Genomic DNA, 27,133 nt, shown 5'->3' on the forward strand with positions numbered 1-27,133 from the left:
CTTTTATTACATCTGTACCTCTGGACCCACTAATCCCTCGGGGAGGAATCTATCCTAAGAACACAGCCAGCGATACAAAGGTTTGTGCGCAAGAAGGTTCATCTTAGCTTTAAAAGGACAAAAACAGGGAATTCCCTGGCAGTCCAAGGGTTAGGACTTCGAGCTTTCACCGCTGAGGGTGTGGGTTCAATCCCTGGTAAACTAAGATCACACAAGCCATGCAGCACGGCCGGAAAAAAAAAAAAAAAAAAAAGACATAAATATCCAGGAAGATTAATATTCAAGTACATAAATAAACTTACATCCAGGGGCTTCCCTGGTGGCGCAGTGATTAAGAATCCTCCTGCCAATGCAGGGGACACGGGTTCCAGCCCTGGTCCAGGAAGATCCCACATGCCACAGAGCAACTAAGCCCATGAGCCACAACTACTGAGCCGGAGCTCTAGAGCCCGCGAGCCACAACTATGGAAGCCCTCACACATACAGCCCGTGCTCCGCAACAAGAGAAGCCACCACAATGAGAAGCCCGCGCACCGCAACGAAGAGCAGCCCCCGCTCGCCGCAACTAGAGAAAGCCCGCGCGCAGCAATGAAGACCCAACACAGCCAAATAAATAAATAAATAAATAAATAAAGTTACACCGATATGATTAAATATTATGCAGCCTTTAAAAAATTTCAGAAAATGAAAGGCATATGGAGAACACTCACACTTAGATATGTGAATTTTGTAATATATAAATTGTGCAGATACATATATTACAGGCATTGAAAAAAGAAGAAAACACACCATAATTTTAATAGTATTTACTATCTGAGTGATTAAAAATATACTTTTCTGTTTTTCAATTTTTCTGGAAGAAACAATCACTATCAAAATTAGGGAAAAAGTTAAAGATACTAAGTCTAAATGAGAGCACCTTCCTACAAAATGCCAACAGCATGAAAAAGTCCAACCAAAGCAAGTTCTAAAACCGCAACTGCTCATCCACTGCACGGCTGTCCTGTCTCCCCCAGGCCTGGCGCTGTCGGGAGCTGTCGGAGGTGCTGAGCGGCACCGGCAGGGCGGGAAGGCCCGTGGTCTAGGGAGGCCGGCGGGGCTGAGGCCTCGTGGGACCAGGAGTCAGCCAAGCAAACACCTGCAGGAAGGGCTTCCAGGAGCAGGAAGAGATGCGTTGGGGCCCTGAGCCTCCGAGAGCTGGGCAGGAAGCCCTCCTTGGCTGAAGCTCATGAACGCCAGGGACCTCCAAGCACAAGCATGAACTCCAGCATCTACAAAGAAAGTCCCTGATTTTCAACGTGTTTTCCAAGTACAACCTCTATACTGGAAATAACACCATGTTAAATACTTCTAAGTCAATGGGAAAAAAGTACGTAAAATCAAAAAGAAAAGTGATTTGTAAGCATTTTACTAAAATAGTGATTATGAGTCTCTAAAACCCAGAACAAGAAAATAGATAGTTTAATAGTGAAAGCTATTTGCTGACTTAGGACAAGCGGAAGCCAGAGCTAACCAAAAACCGTTTTCCACATAAAAACACTGCTTTTAATATTTCTTACCCTAGGGCTCTGCTCATTAAAAAAGAGAAAAGGAAGGAGAAAAAAACTATTACTGCTCAAAAATCTCAGCACAAGGTACCAAGTATGTAACCAGATGAGTTCCAGCAAAGCGGCTCGAAAGCCATGCTCTTCCCTAGCAGCCTTCAGGGAGGTGCAGCCCCACTGAGCACCCAGCCTCACTGTGCACGGCGGAAGCTCAGAAATCCAACTCCAGGCCACCCTGCAGCCGGCAGCTGGCGGTTAAACCAGAGCCCGGCGGTGGGGGACGGTGCCCGGAGCCTGTCACCTAGCAGGGGCCGCCGTCGCCCAGCTGGGGACGCGGCCGAGGCGCAGGGCGGCCGAGGCGCAGGGCGTAGCAGGACAGGCTTCGTCTGAACAGCCGCACTGCCAGCCTCTCATTCAGAGGTTTATTGTAAACCATGTCAACAGCTTAGGTGTATTCTCCGAGCACTGAGCAAACAACAGGCAGCAAATTTAAGGCGGGGGCGGGGGAGCATTAAAAACAGTGGCGTCGAGAGAAAGGTGCAATGTCAGTGGTGAGGACCGCGAATGACGCGAGGGGTCACGCAGGAGTATTACTAAACCCAGAGCTTCAAAAGGCACAGCCACATGGGGTCTCAATAAACTCTGAAGACAACACTGAATGTAAAATACATTCAGGAAGGCAGCCCCTCCCCCTTTAGGGAAAACGTAAGGCATGTGACGGGCGTACTCGCAGTAACCACTTCAAATGCAGGGCTGCGGTCCTCTGCACCGCAATGTCAATTTCAGGTAGAGCTTCTTCTCGTGGACATCACAGCCAAAGTCGGTCCTTTTTACCCTCAGCCCTTTTGACATTAAGTGCATACTACACACCATACTGTTAGCATGCACATTTTGGCCAGAAGTATGCTTAAATATTGGGGTTTTCTTTGAGAGCATGACTCAAAGTCTAGTCCTAATGAGTAAACTGGGCTCTAATGACCCTTTTGGCTCTTGACGTAACATTCAAGCACCAGCGATGAACCCAGCAGAGCAGCACGCGTTCCAGCGGTTGCTGCACGACACCCCGGGGTGCAAGCCGCGATGCGGGTTCACTCCAGAACCCCGGGGCGGCCAGGATGGGGGACAACAGGCACCCAAAGCAGCTGGAAATGAGCAGGAGCCACCCAGCTGAAGACAAGGATGTATCAAAGGAGCAGAAAGCGTAAGTAAAACAGGCCCTGGGGATTTATTTCTCTAGGAGCCGCTTGAGCAGACGCCTGTTACGAGCACGGCCAAGCTGCTCGGGGTCTCTCAGGGCCAGGGAAAGATCAGGCTGGAAAGGGCCCAACACGTGATCGGAGAAGACACTCAGGTCAAGAAATTCAAGATGCACCTCCAGCCGCAGATGTCAGCAGACCCTGCACATGGAGGTACACGGGTATGGGCGCTGAGGCTGCCCTTTCACACACCAGACCCTCCTCAGCACCGCGAGTGCCGGAACATTTCAACAAGCATCTCACATGCGGTCTCCAAAGGACACGCCCATCTCAAGGCGCCGGGCCAGCCCGCTTCCCCGCCTCTGCCCAGAGCCTCAGCTTCACAGTGAGGCGAGTCTCCGCACGCAGTTAGCACTCCTTCCCAGCTACACTTCCCCGGGCGGCGTCACTCCTTCTTGGACCCGTGGTCTACGCCACCACAACACTGGGATGACAAAACACAGGCGGTTCTCCATTCTACAACGGCTGAGTAGTCAGAGCGATATTTTGCAGATAACCCAAAGCTCTGGACAAAGCACGTAAAACAATGAACCGACACAACCAAACACAGGAGAAACCAGGGGGAGGTCTCAGCTTGGAAGTGAGGCGTGCACGGGTGAGCTCGTGTCCGGCAGGCCCAGGCCTCACCAGAGAGAAGAGCAGCTGAAGCTCAGGGAGGGCCCCAAGCCCCACCGACTCGGAAAGCCAGAGATCGGAATGCTGGTGGACCCCAGCAGCTGGAAAGCGAGAGGGAAACCCCGAAAGAAGAGCGCCCGGAAGGGGAACGGCAAATTCTGCATATGACTCCTGCCCACGCTCCACGTGAGCCCTGAGCCAGGCGCCAAGGGCAGGCTCCCGGCCGTCACCCCAAGACCAATCAGCTGCACAGACCGCAGCAGCCGGCGGACACCGGAGAGGGGCCTGGGAGGAGCCCAGCCAGGTACACTACACCAAACAGACACATAAAGACACGAAAACGAGACCCACACAGAGAGAAAAGGAGGGCAGGCACAAGACGAGCCACAGCCGGGGCCCGAGGCAAGGGGCGAGAAGTGGCTGCTGTACGGAGGCTCCAGGACAGGAGGGAAAATATGCCCACGGTACACGAGCCAAGAGGAGATCTCAGGAGAGAAACAGAAACTGTTTCTAAAAACGGAAATTCAGGAAGCAACCAATGTCCTTCAGTAAATGAATGGATAAATAAACTGTGAACTTCCAGACAATGAACTATGACCCAGCTCTGTAGAGAAATGAGCTCTCCAGCCATGAAAAGACATGGGGGGAAGCTTAAACCCACGTTCCTAAGTAAAGAAGCCCATCTGACCCCAGCCATGTGACATCTGGAAAAGGCAAAAGATCAGTGGTGGCCAGGGGTTGGGGGGGATGAATGGGGGGAGCACAGAGGATTTTAATGACAGTGAAAATACTCTGTAACACTGTAACAGTGGATATATGTCATTACACATTTGTCCAGACCTATAAAATATACAACACCAAGAGTGAGCCCTAATGTAAACGGTGGACTTTGGGTGATTATGATCAATTTTTCTGGGAAGCTAAAAGTGCTCTAAAAAATTGTCCTAAAATAACAAAAAAATTTTTAATGGAAATTCTAAAACAAAAAATGCTATTTCTGAAATTAAAAATCCACTGGGTGGCCTTAACAGCAGTTTGGAATTAATAGAAGAGTCAGTGAATTTCAAGACAGATCAGCAGAAAGCGTCCAATCCAAAACAGAGAGAAATATTTGGGGGGGGGGGGAGAAGAACAAAGCTTCCAGGACCTGTGGAATAATATCAAAAGGTTTAACATACCTGCAGCTAGAGTCCCAGGAGGAAAGAGAGATGGAGACAGGAAATACCATGGAGAAATTATGGTTGAAAATCTTCCCAATTTAGTAAAACACATAAATTTACAGATCCAGTAAGTTCAAAGAACAGCAAACAAGATAAATTCAAGAAAGCAACACAGTCAAGCTGCTCCAATACCAAAGCCAGAGGTGATCTTGAAACCAGCCAGAGGAAAACAGCACTTTGGATACAGAACCATAAAACGGATGACGGCCAGAAGACATGTCTCAACTTTTTTAAAAGCTAGAAGAAAAAGAACAGTCAACAAAGAATCCTACATCCAGTGAAAACACCCTTTAACAATACAGGGCAAAACAAAGCATTTTTGGATAAAAGAAAACAGAATTTCTTGCCATCAGCCCTGCACTCCAAAACATGCTGAAGAAAAGATTTCCAGACTGAAGGAATACGGTAGCAAACCGGTTCTTCGGTAAGAAACGGCAAATACATGGGTAAACACAAAGTACAATATTTTATTTTAGCTTTAAAAAAATATATTCCTATTAAAGCAAAAAATATATTGTAGGACTGAAGAGCATATATAGAAGCAATACCTATTTAACCACAGCATGAAGAACAGAGAGACCTCATGGGTACAACACACCTCCAAGATTCTCACACTCCACGTGAACTCCAGGAAGGCAGACTGTGAAACTTCGGTAACCCCTAGAGCAGCCACTAAAAATAGTGCAACGAAGCAAGCCCATAGCTCAAATGGACTCTATGAGTCCCCTTAAATGAAGTTCCAGAAAAGGTGGAACTAATCAATGGTGGGGGAAAAGTAGAAGAGAAAAAAAAGAAAAAAAGGCAGGAGGGAGGAGTTCGCAGGATTTGGGGGCAGTAAAGGTGGGAACTGACCCAGAACAGAATGAGGACATTTTCTGGGGTGACTGTAATGTTCTGTATCTTGGTAGGGGTTCCTTCATTTAACAAAACTCAAATGGTGAAAAACACTCACTCACATGACACACTTAAAATGGGTGCATTTTGTGATACATCACATTAACAAATTGAAGAATAAAAACCATGTTATCATCTCAATAGATGCATAAAACGGTTTTGATAAAATTCAACATCCATTTATGATCAAAGCTCTTCAGAAAGTGGGCAAAGAAGGAACATACCTCAACATAATAAAGACCATAGATGACAAACCCACAGCCAACATCATTCTCAACAGTGAAAAGCTGAAAGCGTTTCCTCTAAGATCAGGAGTAAGACAAGGATGCCCACTCTCACCACTTTTATTCAACGTAGTTCTGGAAGTCCCAGCCATGGCAATCAGAGACGAAAAAGAAATAAAAGGAATCCAAATTGGAAAAAAAGTAAAACTGTCACTCTTTGCAGATGACATGATACTATACATAGAAAATCCTAAAGATGCTACCAGGAAACTGCTAGAGCTTATGAATGAATTTGGTAACGTTGCTGGATACAAAATTAATACACAGGAATCTGTTGCATTTCTATACACTTAACAATGAAATATCAGAAAGAGAAATTAAGTAAACAATCCCATTTACCATCTCATCACAGAATAAAATACCTAGGAATAAACCTACCAAAGGAGGCAAAAGACCTGTACTCTGAAAATTACAAGATGAAAGAAACTGAAGTTGACACAAACAGGTGGAAACATATACCATGTTCTTAGACCGGAAGGATTAACATTGTTAAAATGACCACACTACCCAAGGCAATCTACAGATTCAATGAAATCCCTATCAAATTACCACTGGCATTTCTCACAGAAATAGAACAAAACACTTTTTAATTTGTATGGAAGCAAAAAAGACCCTCAACAGCCAAAACAACCTTGAGAAAGAAGCATGCAGCTGGAGGACTCACACTCCCTGACTTCAGAGTATACTACATAACTACAGTAATCAAAACAGTAATGGTATTAGCACAAAAATAGAAATATAGATCAACGGAACAGAACAGAAAGCCCCAAAATAAACCCACACACTTACAGTCAGGAGGCAAGAATATACAATGAAGAAAAGACAGTCTCTTAAATAAGTGGTCCTGGGGAAACTGGACAACTATATGTAAAAGAATGAAATCAGAACATTCTCTAACACCATATACAAAAATAAACTCAAAATGGATTAAAGACCTAAATGTAAGACTGGATACTATAAAACTCCTAGAGAAAAACATAAGCAAAACACGCTTTGACATAAATCATAGCAGTATTCTTTTGATCTGTCTCCTAGAATAATGGAAATAAAAACAAAAATAAACAAATGGGACCTAATTAAACTTAAAAGCTTTTTACACAGCACAGAAAACCATAAACAAAACGAAAAGACAACCTATGGAATGGAAGAAAATATTTGCAAACAATGCAACCAATAAGGGATGAATTTCCAAAATATACAAACAGCTCATGTGGCTTAATATCCAAAAAGCAAACAACCCAATCAAAACAATGGGCAGAAGGACTCCCCTGGTGGCGCAGGGGTTAAGAATCCACCCGTCAACGCAGGGGACACAGGTTCGAGCCCTGGTCTGGGAAGATCCCACAGGCTGCCGAGCAACTAAGCCCGTGCGCCACGACTACTGAAGCCCATGCACCTAAGAGCCCATGCTCCGCAACAAGAGAAGCCACTGCAATGAGAAGCTCGCACACCGCAACGAAGAGTAGCCCCTGCTCGCCACAACTCAGAGAAAGCTCGCGTAAAGCAACAAGACCCAACACAGCCAAAAATAAATAAAATAAATAATTGTTTTTTAAAAAAATGGGCAGAAGACCTAAATAAGCATTTCTCCAAAGAAGATATAAAGATGGCCAATGGGTACATGAAAAGATGCTCCACATCACTAAGCATTAGAGAAATGCAAAACAAAACTACAGTGAGGTATCACCTCACACCCGTCAGAATGGTCATCATCAAAAAGTCTACAAATTACAAATGCTGGAGAGGGTGTGGAGAAAAGGGAACCCTCCTACACTGTTGGTGGGAATGTAAATTGGTGCAGCCACTATGCAGAACAGTATGGAGGTTCCTTAAAAACTAAAAACAGAGCTACCATATGATCCAGCAATCCCACTCCTGGGCATATATCCAGAAAAGATGAAAACTCTAATTCAGATGAAAACTCTAATTCAAAAAGATACATGCACCCCAATGTTCACAGCAGCACTATTTACAATACCCAAGACATGGAATGTCCATCAACAGAGGAATGGGTAAAGAAAATATGGTATATACACACAATGGAATATTATTCAGCCATAAAAAAGAATGAAATAATGCCAAGCGCAGCAACATGGATGGACCTAGAGATTATCATACTAAGTGAAGTCAGACAAAGAAACACAAACATCATATGATATCACTTATATGTGGAATCTAAAAAATGGTACAAATGAACTTATTTACAAAGCAGAAATAGACTTATGATTACCAAAGGGGATAGCGAGGCGGCGGGGGGGGGGGGCAGGGAGACGGTATAGATAAACTAGAAGGTTGGGATTAACATACACACACTACTATATATAAAATACTTAAAACAACAAGGGTCTACTGTATAGCACAGGGAACTATATATTCAGTATCTTGTAATAATCTATAATGGAAAAGAATCTGAAAAAGAATTATGTATGTATAAGTGAATCGCTATGCTGTACACCTGAAACTAACAAAACATTGTCCATTAACTATACTCCAATTTTAAAAAATGGTTAACAAATATAAAATAGGTAGCTATTGGGAAGCAGCCGCACAGCACAGGGAGATCAGCTCAGTGCTGTGTGACCACCTAGAGGCGTGGGATAGGGAGGGTGGGAGGGAGACGCAAGAGGGAGGGGATATGGGGATATATGTACATGTATAGCTGATCCACTCTGTTCTACAGCAGAAACTAACACAGCACTGTAAAGCAACTATACGCCAGTAAAGATGATAAAAAATAAATTAGTTAAATTTTAAAATGGTTAAAACAGAAAAAAAAGAGTGTTCAAGTCACAGAAAGTAAGTTTTACCTTTAAACTAAACTATACATACACTGAGCTGTAATACTGAGGATATCAACGAAAGGTTACTGGAAAAATAAACATGAATGAGTAGGGGTGGGGCGGCTGGGAGAGGAACCACATCACTGCGAGAAAAGGTCCCGAGGAGCAGTCAGAGCCGCCTAGAGGTGGCTGGGTGCCCACAGCTCGCACAACTGCCCATACCTCCCACTCACCACTCCACGAGCCACAGAGCTTAACCTCCTTTGTCTTCTCATCTCATATTCTTCAGGGTTTTCCTCTCACTTTTCATGATGAAGTAAAAAAAACCCACAAACCACTTTTAACACAATTCACACAGCCCCTTACTCATGTCACCTCTGAAGTTACTCATCCTTAAGCCCTGTGTCTGTCTCCTTGCTGCCCAAATGGGCACAGGACGGGATGGGCTGGAGCCTCGCTCACAGGCCCGCGGGGAGGAGCGCGCACACACACAGAAGCACCCCGCACAGGGCCCGCGCCCCTCGTGTGCGCGCCGCCCGTCCTCTACTCTCCTCTTTACGAACGATTCTGAAAGTTGGTAAACCAGCCTCCCCAACACGAATATATGAACAGTACGCTGGTTCAAGAGCTTCCTAACCACTCTTTAAAGTACAGGAAAAAAACCCCCACAAAATAAGTGTTTTCAGAAAAATCCCAGCCTGCGAAGTCCCCGTACCAGAAACATACTCCGTCAGGAAGCTGGCGACAGGGGGGTCATCCTCCCCCAGGGAAGAGCGGAGTTCCGGAGAGGATTTTAACCCTTAATTGCGTCCAGGCGGAGTACACGCACCACCCAGGGCTTCCCACACAACCTCAACACCCAGGACTTTCAATGTATCTCATTAGTTTAATTGACTTTATTATAGCTAGTTGTTACCATTATTCCCAAGCTTTTAATTTTCATTAAAATGCCTAAATGTGATGGGAGAAGGGACTGTTTTTCTCCCCCACAAATTAATTCTCCTCCTTTTTCAAAGTTATTTTTTCTAGTCTAGACTACAATATTTCTAAAAGTAGTTCCTACATATACATGTTTTAATTAGATTCACTGTGAATCAGTAAGAAAATTGAGGATACAATTTCTTTCTAGTAATTCTACTGAAGTTCTTATGTAAAAGTCCCAAATAACTAGGAAATGATGCTATAATGCTCCCTTCTTATAATGAAATTTATGTCAACATTTAAAGTATAAAAGACATATAAACTAACAACTGAGATTATAAGAGTCACTCGGTTTACTGCCGTTCTATAGCACATTAAAAAACATCTAGGCTGGGGCTTCCCTGGTGGCGCAGTAGTTGAGAGTCCGCCTGCCGATGCAGGGGGCGCGGGTTCGTGCCCCGGTCCGGGAGGATCCCACGTGCCGCGGAGCGGCTGGGCCCGTGAGCCGTGGCCGCTAAGCGTGCGCGTCCGGAGCCTGTGCTCCGCAACGGGAGACGCCACAACGGTGAGAGGCGCGCGTACCGCAAAAACAAACAAACAAAAAAACATCTAGGCTTAACATGATTGACAATTCTGCAAACACTAAAGGAATACAGTGAAAGAGTCTTACGTTTCGAGATACAAGCTCTAAGCTACCTCTCCAAGACAACCTGATCCACTTGCACGGCTCCACAAGTGACCAGCCCACCAGAGCACCGGAAGACCACACGCCCTGTCCCCAGCTCTCACCTCCTCCCCAGCTCTGGGTGTACTTGTCCATAAACTTGGTTTTGTCACAGAGTAATATAAAGCCAAGCCATCCCATTCAGAGAGTTTCTCCCAACAGAAGCTTTTGCACGCCGGCTTTTGGAAAAAAAGCAAGTAGGATACAGATGTTAAAATTCACTAGAATCTACGGCTGTGTAATGTGTAAGAGAAACAGCCATTGGATAAAGGCTATGGAGAGTGTGAGTTGGTAAGAGATAATACTAATAGGGCCATAGAGAAGAAAAGCACTAAGGAAGAAAAGGTTTTCATGGGGGGGAGGGCGTTTCATAAACACCAACATGTCCCTTCCACTGGGTTTTCACAGGCGCTCAGGACAGCTCCTACTAGGTGGCAGGGGCCGCTGGCCGCTGGGATTGAAAGAGAAACAGTCTCTGCCCTCCAATAAGGCAAAGTTTGGTGATGAAAACTTAAAGAACCCTACTACAGTAGGGTAAGGGCTAGGACAGGAGGAGCCAGAAGAAGGCTTATTTAATATGTGTGCACCAGGAAGTGTGGGTTAGGGGGCCCCAGGCAGCAGGTGTCGCATCTGAGAGAACAGCGTCTGCAAAGGCTCGGGCAACGAGGCAACACAGCGAACAGGAGCCACATAAAAGCTGAACACAGCCAGGCACGGGGCAGGTCACAAAGGACGCAGCACACCGTGCTAAGAACCGCGTGCCCCAGAACAACCGTCCTACGGGCACCTTACCCTGGGAGCTGCGGTTAGAGGCTGAGAGGGGCTCAGGGAGACCACGGGGTGTTGCAGAGTCCACAGGCCCAGGCCAGGGAGACGAGCAGGTGCGGTGCGAGACGACAACCACCTTACGGCCGGCACCTGGACATGTCACTGCTACTCCTAAAAGCAGTTAAGGTACCGAAATCTCTGTGTTTAAATTTAATCAAAAAACAAAAGAGAGAAGTTACAAAGTTGCCTCTCGTCGACTTAAAACAAGGGCATCAGTTAATTCTACAAAGAGGTCGTCACTCACTCACATTCCAGTCTGCTTCTTGACTTGCAATGAGGCGGGGGCCATGCGGGGCTAGGGCTGTGCTAGTCCCCAGAGGACGGCTTTAATCTGTGCCCTGAATCCCTGATAAACCACCCCAAATCCACCTACCGAGGAGTGTCCCATAGATGTAACCATCATGCCAAGTGTGTCAGGGAGAGGTGAGGGGGGAGAGAGTGAGGGAAAGAGAGACAGACGGACAGAACCAACGCTGACCCGGGCTGCGGCAGTGCCGACGGAGAAGCGTAAGTCTACGGAGATGCGTGGGACCCGAGAGCGAGCCGGTTGAAAGTGAGAAAGCAGGCGTGGGCTCCCGGCCGGGGACCAGGACAAGGGCGCAGCAGTAAAGGACGGAATGAGAGGCCCTTGTCTCGGGACACACTGAGCTCCCTGGGACATCCGGCTGCAGCTCCGCCCCAGTTAGTTAGAGATGTGGGGGTGACCAGAGAGAGCGGCGAAATCACAGCCGAAGCTGTGGGGAATTATAAAGTAACAAGAGAAGAGAAAGGAGGAGAGAAGCCTGAGGAATACCATCATCAAAAGGGCAGGAAAGCAGGAGAGAAATGGAAAACAAACGCTCATAGAAGCAGGAGGAAGTCAGCGGTGCCAGAGAAGTAAGGGAGGGGGCCCAGCTCCCAGGCAGCGGGTGACCAGGCCCCGCCCAGACCCTTTAACCCAGCATCTCAGCAGCCCCATTTGTTTAAAAAAAAATAAATAACACCATCCCCTGGGGAATTTCACTGCGCAGAGAATCCACAGAACAAATGAGAGATGAGAAGGATAAGGGCTGAAAAGTAGCCAATGAATCTGGCAAATAAGAGGTCATCAAGATAAAGACATCAGTGAGACCCAATAGAGTCTAGAAGTAAACGGAAACATACTTGGGAAATACGCCATAGCGTAATAGACAGCACTTCAAATCTGAGAGGGAAAGGATGCATTATTCAACAAATGGCACTGGTACAACTAGGTGGTCAGCTGGAAAATATAAAACCAGCTTTGTACCTTATACCAAATAAATTCCAGATGGATCTGTTAAATGTAAAATGAGAAACCACACAAGTTTTGTAAGAAGACACCACAGGGAATGGTTATCATGTATAATGCATGATGTGTATATGAGCACAATCTATGCATATGTATAGTAATATGTACGATGCATTATGTATACTGCATTTCTAACTGTGACACAACACCCAGAAGCCAAATGAGACTGATAAGAATGACATTAAAAATAAACAAACAAACAAACGAAACTGCACGGTAAAGTCTTTTGGAAAAAACCCCAACCTGGAAAACAAATACCTACAACTTCCACTGAAGACAAAAGGATAATTTCCTGGAAACGTAAAGAGCTCCTAAAAAACAATAAAGAAAAGATCGACAAGCCAACAGAAGGGGCAAAGGATACGGAGAGCTCAGCAAAAATAAATGAAATGGATCACCTGCAAACCTGTCCCTGCACTGAGCAGCATCCCTCGCCTAAGTGCCCGGCAGCAGCCAGCGGCGCGCTGGCGCCCCGCGGGAGGGCAGGGACGCAGACGGGCACGCACACACGCTATGGAGGTCCCACAAGGTGTAGCCCGGTGACACCCCAAATAATTACATAAGCGCAGACCATGTGACCTGCCACCAACCCCAAGTCCAGGCTTCTGCTCTGGAGACACACTTACCAACATGTGAAAGGCCATAGGCAGGTGACGTGTACATGATATGGAAGTGACAGACAGTGTCTGTAAGAGTAAGATGGGAACAGTGCTCAGCCACAGAGACGCACAGGGCGGCCACAAAACAGAAAGCAGCAGCTCTGCGGACTGACGTGACCGCTCATCAAGAAAGACGCCAAGAGAAGCAAACAAGGGACACACCTGTGTGTGCAGCAAGACACCAGTTACCTATTTGTAAAGACAGAGAGTCTTTCTGGAAGGCTCTACAAGGAACAAAGAGGGGAATGGAACTGCATGGGTTCCTGGGTAAAACAAAAAAACAAAAACTTGTTTTTTTAATGTGAAATCAAAGGTATCAACAACCAGGTAAAGGAAAGGAACCTTGAAACATCCTGTGTGTCCTTCCCTGATTGCATGGGGGATGGGGGAGGGAGAAGAAGGGGATGTTCCATTGAATATTCTTTTGTAGCTTTTCAATTTTTTTTTTACCTCTCATTATCTATTAAAATATTTTTAATTTAAAAGATTTATTGGGTTCCCTTTAATAAAAACTGTTCTAGCTGAAGAGGCTGGGGGCAGAAGCCAGGTTCCAGGAGGCTGGCTATATTCTGTATCACTGGGTTTGGGTTTGGGTGTCCGTGTGTGCATCTGTGTGTGTGCGCACGCACGCACACGCGGGCAGAACAGCACGTATGGGAGATCCGATTTGTGTTCAATTATGTATATATGATGTTTTCAAAGAATACCTAAGTATATATTTATATAGGCATTAGAACATCGGAAGGATTCTCACCATACTGTTAAAGATGGGCTCTCCCTGGAGAGCAGGCCTGCTGGCTGCTCTGGGGCAGGACTTGGTCACGAAGGAACCAAGACGTGAGTGGGTGACTGAGGGGACATGTGGAAGGAAGGGTCTCGCTGTTTCCACGAAAGTGCTGATGCTCCAAGTGGGAAAACAGTGGAGGTCAAAGGTTGGTGTGGGGAGGTGGGGAGGTGAGGAAATAGCAAACCGCAGCACGTGACCTAACAATGTCCCTGAGGAAACAGGCAGATGTGACCAGAACAGAGACAGACGTACTACCTGGGACAGAAAGACAACCTCTGCCCGGAAATGAGAGACTAAGGACAGGACAGGTACAGATAACCTGCAAATCATCCACCCCGGGCTTCCCTGATGGTGCAGTGGTTGAGAGTCCGCCCGCCAATGCAGGGAACACAGGTTCGACCCCTGCTCAGGGAGGATCCCACATGCCGTGGAGCAACGAAGCCCGTGCGCCACAACTACTGAAGCCCGCAAGCCTGGAGCCCGTGCTCTGCAGCAGGAGAGGCCACCACAAGGAGAAGCCCGCGCGCCCCAATGAAGAGCAGCCCCCACTCACTGCAAACAGACAAAAGCCCGAGTGCAGCAGCAAAGACCCAACACAGCCAATACTTAAATAAATTAATTAATTTAATTAAATTAAAGAGAAAAAAAACCATAAGCTCCAGTCCCCCAGAGGCGAGTCCGTTGGCCCTGCCTCTGAGGCCCTGGCCCTATACTGTGTCAAAGAGATTATGTGAAATTAGCAATTATTTGAAAGATAGTCTGTCTTGCCTTTGTCTTCTCTTCACTCTAAATAACTTCAGGCCTTCTAACCCAAAACAAAACAAACTGCTTAAGAATTAGCCAAATATTTTATTAGTTCTCGATAATTGCTTTTTGCTTTTGACAGGCAATGTTGCTATAACATGTTAGGTCTCACAGGGCAGCCATAAAATAGAGTGGCTATTATAAATAGGGAGGCTTCTACAAAACTGCTACAGGGACTGGAGAAAAGCTGCTTGGTTGAAACTGATTTCTAAACTGTATATGTCAAGGGTTAAGTCAAAAATCAAAAACCCTTCAATAATCTGTAAACCAGTTAGTGAACTTGGGGCAACAGTTCCTACTCAAACTAATGAGAGAAGTAGTGTTCTGAGGGGGGTTCTCAAAAAAAAAAAAAAAAAAAAGAGGACATCCCTGGTGGCGCAGCAGTTGAGAGTCCGCCTGCCGATGCAGGGGACACAGGTTCGAGCCCCGGTCCAGGAGGATCCCATGTGCCGCAGAGCGGCTGGGCCCGTGAGCCATGGCCGCTGAGCCTGCGCGTCCGGAGCCTGTGCTCCGCAACGGGAGAAACCACAGCAGTGAGAGGCCCGCGTACAGCAAAAAAAAAAAAAAAGATATCCAAAGTATCTTTTTTTCTAAAATCCAATCCATCTAAGGCAGGAAAATATATAAAGAATACTGAAGTAGAGACTATTTTTCCTAGATGTTATAAAATTTTTCCTTTGATTTTCTAACAGTCTCTAAGGAGGTCAACAGTCAACAATTTAGCAAACAAAAAGGATGTACCAGCTCAGGTCCCTTCTCCTAGCTTCCTTTCAAGTTGTAATACTCACAAGTGAATTTTTGGGGAAAATATGTATATTAATCCAAAATGTCCTCAATCCAAAAGGAAGGTAAATAAAGTATACAGGACTGAGAAGAAAAATGGGTAAAATAAAGCCTAAGTAAACAATGAACTTCAAAAACTGCAGAAACAAGGCTAATGTTGATGTTTATCTGCAATTACGTTCTAACTTGTATCAGTAATGCTACCCCATCGCTCATCACACCCTAATATGACATGAAGCTTCCAGCTTCTACAACTATACTCCAGAACACATGTGGAATAGGAACTCAAAAATGTTTGTTGAGTTAAATAAAGCAAATGCAAACTAGCTCGTGTCAAAGTAAATAGCCTTAAATTAACCTGAGGACAAAAGACAGTAATTAAAGTGCCACATAATCTGAGCCATTATACAGGAGAAAAACAGCAGGACTGCAACTCCAAGGAGAGATGAGGGGTTTTCATTTTCAGTGAATATACCAGCAGCAGAAAAGCAATTAAAACTGTACCCCAGGGCTTCCCTGGTGGCGCAGTGGTTGAGAGTCCGCCTGCCGCTGCAGGGGACACGGGTTCGTGCCCCGGTCCGGGAAGATGCCACATGCCACGGAGCGGCTGGGTCCGTGAGCCGTGGCCGCTAGGCCTGCGCATCCGGAGCCTGTGCTCAGCAACGGGAGAGGCCACAGCAATGAGAGGCCCACGTACCGCAAAACAAAACAAAACAAAACAAAAACTGTACCCCAGGATGTCTCAATTCCTTATCATGTACATCACTACAAAAAGAGTACACTCTTTGGGACCATAAAAGCTGGCCAAAAAAACCCCAAGTCCAATCTATCTCAAGACACGCTCTCCTGCAGTGTGATGAACGAAGCCAGACTTGCTTGGAGACTGGTGACCTTGGACCTCAGCTGCCTGGAACAAGTGTGAACAGGGAGCCACACTGGCCTTCCAGGCACAGCTCTTCCTTTAACCTGAGTGGGAACAAAAGCAGCTCCAGGCAAAGTCCCTTCTTGTGGTTTCCGACTACTTTCAGCTTCAACAGTCCAGAGTTTAGGGTTAAAGGAGAAACCAGAGGAAGCCATTTCTACTGCACATGGCAAACTACCAGGTGTCTCACCTCTGAACTGCAACAATTTCCAACAGCTTACGAAAAGCAATGCAACAAAGCAAGCTCTCGCCTGCCTTGGGCAAGAGATTATTAGCAGGTTTGTTCACCGTATCTGCGTGGACCCCAAGTTTCTCGGGCACTCAGCCCACACAGGAGGACTCCGGAGCTGTACCACAGGACACACACCCAGAGGAGGGCCACCACCCACCACACTCCTGCACTAAGCACTTTAAAAACAGTTTTGACACGCTCTCGAAGTAGGTCCGTGAGGACCCTGACCACGAGGATTCCGGCACGCAAGGGCAGGAGGGGCTCACAGCTCCTCTGCTCACAGCATGGCCACGGAGCTGACCATCAGTCCTGAGAGCAGAGTGGCCTCTGCCACCTCTCACTGCAGTTCCTCTGGGAGCCCAGGGACAGACCTGCCGGGCGCTGCGCCGACGCCCAGCAACCCGCCAGGGGGACTCTCACCGTGAGAGCCAGGTCCCTCCGGATGGCCGTCACTCCAGAGACGACGGAGCACGCGTTAGGCGGAAGGGGTTAAGACACGAGCCTACTAGCCATGAGTGAGAAAGTGTAGAAGCAAAAGCACCGGAGACAACTCACAAACCCATCCACTGATGGATGGACAGACAAAACGGGGCAGAGCCACACAACAGAAATCATTCAACCTGAAAGGAGCGAAGTGCTGACACAGGCTACACAGAACACGAGTGAACCTTGAGAACAGCATGCCGAGTAAAAGCAGCCAACCACAAAAGGCCACCTAGTGTGCGATCCCATTGACATGAAATGCCCATAACAGGCAAATCCACAGACAGAAAGTAGATTAATGGCTGTCACGGCTGGGGGAGGCTGAATGGGAAGTGACTGCAAATAGGTACAGGTTTCTTTTAGGGGTGATGAAAATGTTCTGGAATCAGACAGTGGTGATGGCTGCACAATTCTGTGAATATACTAGAAACCACTGAATTATACACTTTAGAGGAGTGAATTTCATGATATACGAATTAAATCTCAATAAATAAATAAGCATATGCCACAGCACTTTATCACTTATACAGAGAAAAGACGGCAAAGGATAAATTTAAACTTTTCCCAAAACGATGGCTTTATAATTAAACAAAATGGAAAGACAGTTTTTCACACTGCACACCTGCAGCGCCGAGCTACTGAGCGCAGTGAAGCCGCCCACTCTCCCTCCAGCCTATGAACACCTTCCTTTCTGAAAGTAAAAATGTCTATTTTACATTCTTCACACTTTTAAACTTCTTCTACAAGTCCTTGGAGCAAGAAGAATTTTAAAATAACCCAGTGAGACTTTGGAGAAGGAACTGCAAATACTGACTATATCGGAAAATTTAGTTACAAGAAGTATGTCCCTTTAAATAGGATAAAGAATAAAAAACAATCAACATCTTTATCTCTAAAAGATAAACACAAAGTCTCTAGGCCCAAAGAGTACAAAACAAAACACAACATCTTACAAAAGAAATGCAAACAGAGCTTTAAGGGGCTGCTTTTTCAGGACTGCACTAAATATCAGATTTAGGGATACTACCAAGGCAAAGGGCTTACTTCTTAGATATCATAGGACTTGTGTGTCAGTGTCAGGCATAAATTTGAAAGCAGCAAAGGAACAGAAAGTTAAATGAATATGAGTGAAGTTAAGTTCAGCAGTGACACAGGGGATGTACCAGGTAAAACTAGACACCATGGGCTTCCCTGGTTCTGCAGTGGTTAAGAATCCACCTGCCAATGCAGGGAACACGGGTTTGAGTCCTGGTCCGGGAAGATCCCACCGTGGAGCAACTAAGCCTGTGTGCCACAACTACTGAGTCTGTGCTCTAGAGCCCACGAGCCACAACTATTGAGCTCGTGTGCCACAACTACTGAAGCCCACGTGCCTAGAGCCCATGCTCCACTACAAGAGAAGCCATCACAATGAGAAGCCCGCGCACCGCAACGAAGAGTAGCCCCGGCCCACTGCAACTAGAGAACGCCCGCGCGCAGCAACAAAGACCCAATGAGGCCAAAAGTAAATAATAAAATAAAATAAATTTATTTTTTAAAAAAACAACTAGACACCATGATTGTTTCTGAAACATGGAAGCAATGGCCCCAAGGTTACTCATTATAACCTCATTATTAAATGTCAGGCAAAATTCTCCAATTTCCCACGGATGAACAGACAACAACAACAAAAGCCAGCTCCAAGTAACGACGTAGTCAAAAATCAACTTAGAAAACGCCAAAACGCCAAAACAAATATTTCACTCGCTGACAACGAGCCTTGCTTAAGTTAGTACTCCCAGGGAATCCTGGTGGTCCAGTAGTTAGGACTTGGCATTCTCACTGTCAGGGGCCAGGGTTCCATCCCTGGTCCGGGAACTAAGATCCTACAAGTCCAGCATTGCAGCCAAAACAAAAGTCAGCGCTCCTCTATGGAAAGCCAGAGAGGACAAAGCCAAGAGGACACTCCCAGAACATCTCCTGGGCGCTTCACATGGGACCTCATGGAACCCTCCAAAGGAGCCCATGAGACAGGTAACCTGCCTTCCACCCCAAAAGGGAAAACCAGGAGGAGAGAGGATTCTGGCCAAGGTCACACAGCTGGTCAATTCCAAGCCCCTGCATCTCATCAAAGGGGTTTCTGGCTTAACAAAAAGTCTCTCTTGTAAAAGGTATTTTTGTTCTAGCTTTAGTTAGCTGCCCCGCCAAAATAGTCGCCGTCTTCTGCTTTTATAAAGTGATGCTTCTGTATACACAAAGGAATCCCCTTCAAGAGGTGAATGTGACTGGTGTAAACAGCCACAGACACTATCAGTGTTTACTACCACGAACAGAGGACTGAGAGCTCATGAAACTGGCCACCAGGGACTGAAACCCCATGAACACCAGCACCCGAGAGCCTACTGAGTGCCCTATGGACAACCACATTTTATAGGACCCTGCTTTCCCTTTGTTGTAGCTGGAAAAACATTTTTAGGATGGGATTTGAACACACGCTTAAAAAAGGAGACCAAAGCCTCAGAGGTGGTTCATGTCTCAAAAAAGATACGTACGACAAGTTAAAAACCACTGTAGGGGGGCTTCCCTGGTGGCACAGTGTTTAAGAATCCGCCTGCCAACGCAGGGGACACGGGTTCGAGCCCTGGTCCAGGAAGATCCCACATGCCGTGGAGCAACTAAGCCCGTGCACCACAACCACTGAGCCTGCACTCTAGAGCCTGTGAGCCACAACTACTGAGCCTGCGTGCCACAACTGCTGAAGCCCGCGCGCCTAGAGCCCGTGCCCCGCAACAAGACACCGCAATGAGAAGCACGTGTACCGCAAGGAAGAGGAGCTCCCGCTCGCCGCAACTAGAAAAAGCCCGCGCGCAGCAACGAAGACCCAACGCAGCTAAAAAAAAAAATACAACCAATGTAGATATCACAACCACGTCTCAAAGGAAATCATTAAAAGCCACAATCCACAGTTGAAAGAGCTTAAAAACCACCACTAGCAAACCAGAGAAACAAAGCTTTAGTTTCAGACAGCGCAGACACTATCAAAAAGCACTTAGAGTAATGGTATGACTGCAATCTTTTACTTCCCAAAGAAAGTCAGTTTTAATCCCAAAACACACTACACACGTGGTCAAAGATCAATCCTTTTGCTTGGAGCACAATTCTGGCACAGGGTCCCAGGGGGCTGTTAAAACGACGTTTGAGCCCCCAAATGCTTTGTGTTTACACAGTTTTTAAACATTTAGACAAAAGTTCACATTTCTAACTGAATGACCACGCTGCCCTTCCTGTTTAATTTAGAGACAGGAGATCTTTTAACTAATCCTAGTCGGACTCTCAACCAGCCTAGGATTTGTTTCTAAAAAGGAAGGCGGGTCACGGAGAAATAACTTTCACATGCGTTGAAGGCTCCAAACCTGCTTTTCTGTCTGTTACAACAGCCCGGTTCTTACACACAATATAAATACAGACACACGTACACATTCAGAAATACACATATACACTCTATACACATATACACACAATGCATACACTCAAGCAGACGTGTACTCACGTACACGCACACACTGACACACGTGCACACGGCGGCCGGCGGCCCATGGCGGCCTGCGGCCCACGCCGACCCTAACCTCCTCGGGGCGACGCCGACCCCACCACTCCCGGGAAATGGACACCTAGGCCATGGGAGCCCCAGCACAGCACCCCGCGAACGTCTCCTATCGTTACAGCGCCTTCTAATCTCCATTTCACTAGCGGCTTCCTTTTCTGATAATAAACACCAGATTTGGAGAAACCAAGAGGACACAATGTGTAACGGTTATCTGTCGCCCAACAGCCCTATGAAGGGGACAAAGGCCTTATCGCGCTTCCAGCTTCCCGCGGAAGACGTGTACCGAAGGCCCGGCGGGCCGCGAACTCTGCCCGGGGCGTCCTTCCCCAGTCCCGGAGCCGCCTCCCCCAGGCCCCGAGCAAGGCGGGTGCAATGGGCCCCAGGGGGCGTGGGGTGCCGGGCGGGGTCTAGGGGTGCGGGTTTGGAGGGCGAGGAGGGAATAGGGGGTTGAGGTGAGGGTGAGGTCTGAAGTGCAGGAGAGAGCCGTGGGACACGGAGTGAAGTGCGGAGTGGAAGCTTGGGGTGGTGAGGAGACGGTGGGGCGGAAGCCTGGGGTGCGGGTAGGGGTTTGCGGTGATGTGGGGTGCCAGTGGGGGCTTGGGGAGCGAGGTGTGAGGTTTGGGGCTCCGGCGGGGTCTTGGGGCGCGGGCACGCACCTTGTGGCAGGCCGGGCATGTGGGCAGCGCGCTCTTGCCCCCGGGGCCCCCGCCGCCGCCGCCGCCGCCGCCGCTCAGGCTGCTCTGGATCTGCGTGAGCTCCTGGCGCAGCACCTGCTTCTGGTGGAAGCTGAAGGCCGGGTGGTTGGAGGCCATGGTGAAGAGCAGCAGGAACTCATCGCCCGTTCGGCCCTCGTTGAGCTGCAGCCCGTAGTTGTGGATGATGGAGTCGATGTGCGTGAGCGTGCGGTAGAGCACGCCCGCCGCCTCGCGCTGCTCCGAGCCCAGCAGCGCCAGCGACACGAGCAGTTTGCTGCGCACCACCTCGTCTGTCAGGTTGGTGAGGCTGCCCAGGTCGGCCGGGTTGTTGGCCTTGATCTCCGAGTCGCGCAGCGAGTGGTAGTCCTTGCGGGCCAGGTCCTCGAGGCACGAGCCGAGGAAGCGCAGCTCGAGCGGGATGCACAGGTCCAGCAGGCCGCACAGGAACTCCACGCGCTGCGGCGACGGCAGCTCCGAGAACCAGCGGTACACGCCGTCCCTCTGCAGCGGGCAGCGCTTCTCCACCATGCTGCCGCCCGCGCCGCGCCGCCACGCGGGGCCGGGGGCCGCCGCCCGGGGCCGGGGCCGGGGCCGGGGGCGCGGGCGGGCGCGGCCGGGGGCGCGGCCGGGGCCGGGCGAGGGCGAGGGCGGCCGGGCGCCGAGGGCCGCGCCGGGGCCGGAGGCGCGCGGCGCGGGCGAGACCCCCGCCAGGGGCCGGCGGGCGGGCGCGCGCGGGGCGCCGGGGGGGCCCGGGGCGGCCGGGGCGGCCGGGGGCGGCGATCGGCCTCGGGCCCCCCGCTCACGGGCGGGCTCCTGGCCCGCGCCCGTCCCCGGCGGCGGCCGGTGCGCGGCGGCGGCGGCGGCGGCTGCTCCTCGTCGTCGTCGTCGTCGCCCGGGAGGCGGCCGCCCCCATCTCCCCCCGCGCCGCAGGGTCTGTCACTGCGGGCCGCCCCCCGACGGAGCCGCCCGGGCCATGCCGCCGCGCCGCCGAGCTGGGCCGACGGCCGTTACCCGGGACGGAGGCCGCGGCGGCTCGGGAGCGGCGCTCGGAACGGGCTCGGGAGCGGGCGGCGGAGGGATCTGCGCCGGCACTTGCCACGGCCTCGCGCCTTTGCTCCCAGCGCCGCGGACGGATCCGGGCCGAGCGCCGCGTTCGCAGCTGACGGGCGCCGGGACGAGGCGCAAGTGGGCGGGGAGGCCGCCTCTCACGACAGCCAGGCGGCCGGGCCCGCCCCCCGAGCTGATTGGCTCGGGCTGCGCCTTCTCGACCCATGATTGTTCCGGGTCCCCAATGCGATTCGCCCCGGCCCCGGCCACGCCTCCCCGGGGCTGTCGATCACGTTGGAACCGCCCCGGCCCGCCCCGCGGCGGCCGGCGGAGTCAATTGGCCGGCGGGCCGGGCGGGCCGAAAACCCGAGGCGGATTTCTGGTTGCTTTTGTTCACACAGATCTGCGTGGAGCATTGTTTTAGGTGAAAGCGGGTATCCGGGCTTCCCGTTTTATTCCTGAGCGTCACAATAGGAAGGTAGCGAGTGTCTTCGAAAAGCCGCTGGAGCGGGGCTCCAGAGACCCGCGTCCCCATCCCCCCTCTGTTTCTGCGAAGCTGTGTGACCTTGGGCGAGTGGCTTGGCCTCTCTGAGCCCTGGGCGCCTCCCCCAAAATGAGGGTGATGACAACCGCCCCTGGGGCCCGTGAGAAGGTCGTGAGCTCACAGAGGTCCGGCGCCCGCACCTCTGAGGCGGCTGGCCTGCCTTGAGATGTGACGGGAACAAGCTCTGTGCGAAAACCTCATCCAAATGGAGCCCTTAAGTCGGCCTCCTTTCAGCGGGTTACTTCCTCAGTTTCGGGAACCGAGAGGATGCAAGCACACCGGCCAGGGTCAGGGAGCATTTGCATTGGCGCAGAATGTGGGTTGGGGACAGGCGGGGGAGAAGCTGGTGGCCCAGCCACCTATAACCCTCCAGCTGCAGGCAGCGGTCCGCCATCTCCAGATAAGGAAACCGAGGCCCGGGAGCAAGAAATTCATTCTTCTCTGCCTTTTCAGTAGAACCTTTCTTCTGACGTCCTGTGGTCTAGGACGGGGCCCGTTCCTGCATTTGTTCAGCTCAACGGGGGCCTGGTGTACGCCAGGTTCTGAGCCCTGGGGGACCCCTTGCGAACAAAGCCTGCCCTCCCGCCTTTGGAGCTGACAACCTGGTCCTGGGCAGTATACAATAGAGATTGAATAAATGAATGCATTTCTTCAGAACATGGTCCAAGGTACTAGAAACTTCCTAACAAGACGTTCTGCAACCTCTGGACTTCAAAGTTGAGCAGACATTGCAGAGCCATAGTTGGGGTGGGGGGAGATTTGCTTCCCAATCCCCCACCCCCTCCACTCCTGGGGCAAATCTTCTCTGAACCACCTGGTGTTCTTGGCCAGTGTGGGAAGGAGCAGGCATCCAGGTGAAGGTCAGCATAGCTTCCCAAGTGTATTAGGTCCTCATAGGCAACAGGGGCAAGGCTGGGTCCAGCTGGGTCTCCACACCTTACTTCCCCGGTACAGACTAATTTCTACAAATCATTTAATTAATCCTTGTTCTCTTTGACCTCACTTTCTCAAGTGATTCCAGGGAAGTAGCCACATTCCAAAATCTACGACATGAGGAAGTGAAGGAACATGAAAACCAAAACAGTTCGCCTTTGCTTTCTTTTGATAAATTAAGTTCCTTGGAGTGGAAAGATCTTGGGACCTTATCGGTGCTGGGGGTTTCCTCAAACCCAGCCTTTCCTGGCTGTGAAATCCCTAAGCTCTGGTGCCAGTTGACCTGGATTCTACTCCCAGCTCTAGCGGGCTGTGTGACCTTGGCCGTACATTCAACCCCTCCGAGCCTCAGTTTCCTCATTTGTAAAAGGCAGCCGGGAACCCTGCCTCCCAGCTGGCAGTGGAGGTCAGAGTTGCTAATGGGAGCCCTTGACAGCTGGGCCAACTGAGCCACAAGTAACTGGATCAAGGTCTACCAGCTCCCTCTTGCCACTTCTGCTTGTGCTATTTGCTATTTAATGCATGCACTGGGGTGAAGAGTGTCCCCCAAAAGGTCCTGTTCACCCAGCACCTCAGACTGTGACTTTATTTGGAAATAGGATCTTTGTAATTATAATGCAGATGAGAATCAAGATGAGGTCATAGACTAGAGTGGGCCCTAAAGGAGAGTGTCCTTGTAAGAGACGGAAAACGGAGACTCGGGAAGAAAAAGCCATGCAAAGACAGAGGCAGAGCTTTGGAGCCAAGGGACACCTGGAGACACCAGGAGCTGAAAGAGGCAGGAAGGACCCTCCCCTGGAGCCTTCAGAGGGAGCATGGCCCTGCCCACCTTGACTTTGAACTTCTGGCCACTGTAAAAGAATACATTTCTGTTGTGTTAAGCCAGCAAGTTTGTGGTTGTTTGTTACAGCAGCCCCAGGAAACTCACAGTGTTGTTTCCCCCTCAGCTTCAGTGTAGCTCAATTTAATTCTACACATGTTAAATCCCTGCCCTGCTGGACCAGATCCCACTAAGGTTTTGGGGCTTCTAAGGAGAATGAGACCCAGCCTGCGCCCCCCACCCCCCACTCTTAAGGAACTGATGGCCTGGACTCCCTGCTGTAAAGCAGATGGGCTGCCAGTCCACAAGGGAGCTTTCCCATCGGCACACTGTTCCCTTCCCCAGGGGCCTCCCGGGGAGCGGAGACGGTGGGCAGTGACTCCCAGCCGGCCCTGAGGCTGCAGTGTTCTCTGTTTCCTCTGCTCTCCTTGCTCTCCCTGCCACCCAGGTATCCTTCCCTGAAACAGCCTCCAGCCCTGGGCTATTTGGAGCTTCTCACTTTCCCTTGCTCTGCAGGAGGTGACCCCTGGCTTCCACTGGGACTTGAGTGTTTCTCCAGCTGCTACAAAGTGGAGGGGCCCAGGACCCACGGGAGGAGATTGAAGGGGCATCCCTCCATGTGACAGAAAGGGGGCTGCAGGTAACAGGGAGGTGGGGCCGTGCGTTCAGCCAGGAGAGATCCCCCACACGACGCTGAGCAGGACAGCAGGCTCACTGGCTCCTTCAGGGCATACCTGCCACGTGCCTGACACAGGGCCCAGGGATGACAGTGCGGTGTAGGAGAGCTCTCGGTCTACAGTAGGACAATGTGTCTGTCTGCATTTTCCATAGAGCTGGGGTGGAGCAGAAATTACTTTAATATTATTTTTGAGAAAGATTTGGGGTTCACCCGAAATTCCCCAAATGATTTTGTAATGAAGCTGTGATGTGCGAGGGAAGACGTCTTGCATCTGAATCAGTGACACTGTTGAATGACTTCCATAGGCAGGGACCAGACTGAGAGAAGAGATCAGCCAGCTGGAGTACGGCTCTCCATCTCCCCCACCCCACGGCCTTGCTTCTCCTATCACTTAGAATCCCGGCCAGAGAGGAAGAGCCTGGAGGCCAGGTTGTGGTTAGGAAAATGAAAACAGAATTAAGATTGAGAGTCCGATTAAGACGAGGGTGCCTTAAAAACATAGGCTCCGTGCCTGGACCCACCACTTATTTTTCCCTGAGATGTATGGCCAGGATGTGTGTGGTCTCCACTTAGATGTTTTTGTTTGTCCTAGGCCCTGCCTTCCTGTGATTGAGAAAGGAAAGGGACCTCTAATGTGCAGGACTTAAGAAGTGCCTCCCTAATCCTACTGCAGGATCCTTGCTAGGTGCCTCAGCTCCTGAGAGCCTCAAGTGATGGCCACGAGCCGGTGAGAGGAATCCTGATAGTGCTGTCTTGTTCCCATTTTACAGATGCAGAGCGGTCAGTTGTGGGCCTGGGGGCACGCGGTTCAGATATGTTGGAACCAGATCCTGACCTAAGTCAGCCGCCAGGACTCTGTCCCTCAGGGAGGAAAGCACAAAGGTGACAAGTCATTACTCACGATTTCTGCAAACTGGAGATTCCAAAGGTATCTGTGGCATGCCACTTCTTCCTAGCCGTGACGGCTGCCAAAGTCCACCTGGGGTCATAAATGGGCAGTTGACCCCAGCCACATCTGGCCCTGTTTCTGCACGACCACATGTTCTCCTCCAGGGCAGACCTGCTTTCCAGGGTGTCTTTGACCTTGGGCAGGATGCAGTGTTTCCCCAGTGGGAGTTACCTGGGCCCTTACTTAAGATGCAGATTCCCAAACCCAGTCCCAGGTGTTGAGTCAGACTCTGTGGGGCGGGGCCTTAGAATCTGCATGTGGCGAGCTCCCTGAGGCACACCGAAGTTGGACGGCTCTCCTCGAGATATATATATATATATATATATATATATGTATTTTCGTGTTGGGTCTTCGTTTCTGTGCGAGGGCTTTCTCCAGTTGCGGTGAGCGGGGGCCACTCTTCATCGCGGTGCGCGGGCCTCTCTCTATTGCAGCCTCTCGTTGCGGAGCACAGGCTCCAGACGCGCAGGCTGAGTAGTTGTGGCTCACGGGCCCAGTTGCTCCGCGGCATGTGGGATCTTCCCGGACCAGGGCTCGAACCCGTGTGCCGTGCATCGGCAGGCGGACTCTCAACCACCGTGCCACCGGGGAAGCCCAAGGGCAAGGCGTTCTTGCTCTCAGGCTTCTAGTGTGCTTCCCTGCGTCCACAACTGCAGTCATAATCAGAGTGAAGTCCGTGTTACAGGCCTACCATTCAGCAAGGATCTCCCTATTTTAGTTTATTTTTTGTTTTATTTTATTTTTATTTTGGCTGCGCTGTGCGGCATGTGGGATCTTAGTTCCCCGACCGGGGATGGAACCCGTGCCCCCTGCATTGGAAACACGGAGTCTTAAC

The 27,133-nt window shown here is 49.7% G+C and overlaps 1 protein-coding gene across 3 annotated transcripts in view; it reads right to left on the reverse strand.

The window, feature by feature from the left end:
• Window positions 1-21,892, reverse strand: part of ZCCHC14 (zinc finger CCHC-type containing 14) — a 58,335-nt gene extending 36,443 nt beyond the window's left edge. For all 3 annotated transcript variants that reach the window (XM_067018548.1, XM_067018549.1, XM_059045893.2), the window contains exon 1: window positions 21,288-21,892. In XM_067018548.1, coding sequence (XP_066874649.1) covers window positions 21,288-21,854 — 567 coding nt within the window. In that variant the 5' untranslated portion in view covers window positions 21,855-21,892. The remainder of the gene's footprint in view (window positions 1-21,287) is intronic.
• Window positions 21,893-27,133: the final 5,241 nt, after the last annotated feature.

Source organism: Kogia breviceps, chromosome 18 (genome assembly GCF_026419965.1).
Source record: "Kogia breviceps isolate mKogBre1 chromosome 18, mKogBre1 haplotype 1, whole genome shotgun sequence".
NCBI lineage: Eukaryota > Metazoa > Chordata > Mammalia > Artiodactyla > Physeteridae > Kogia > Kogia breviceps.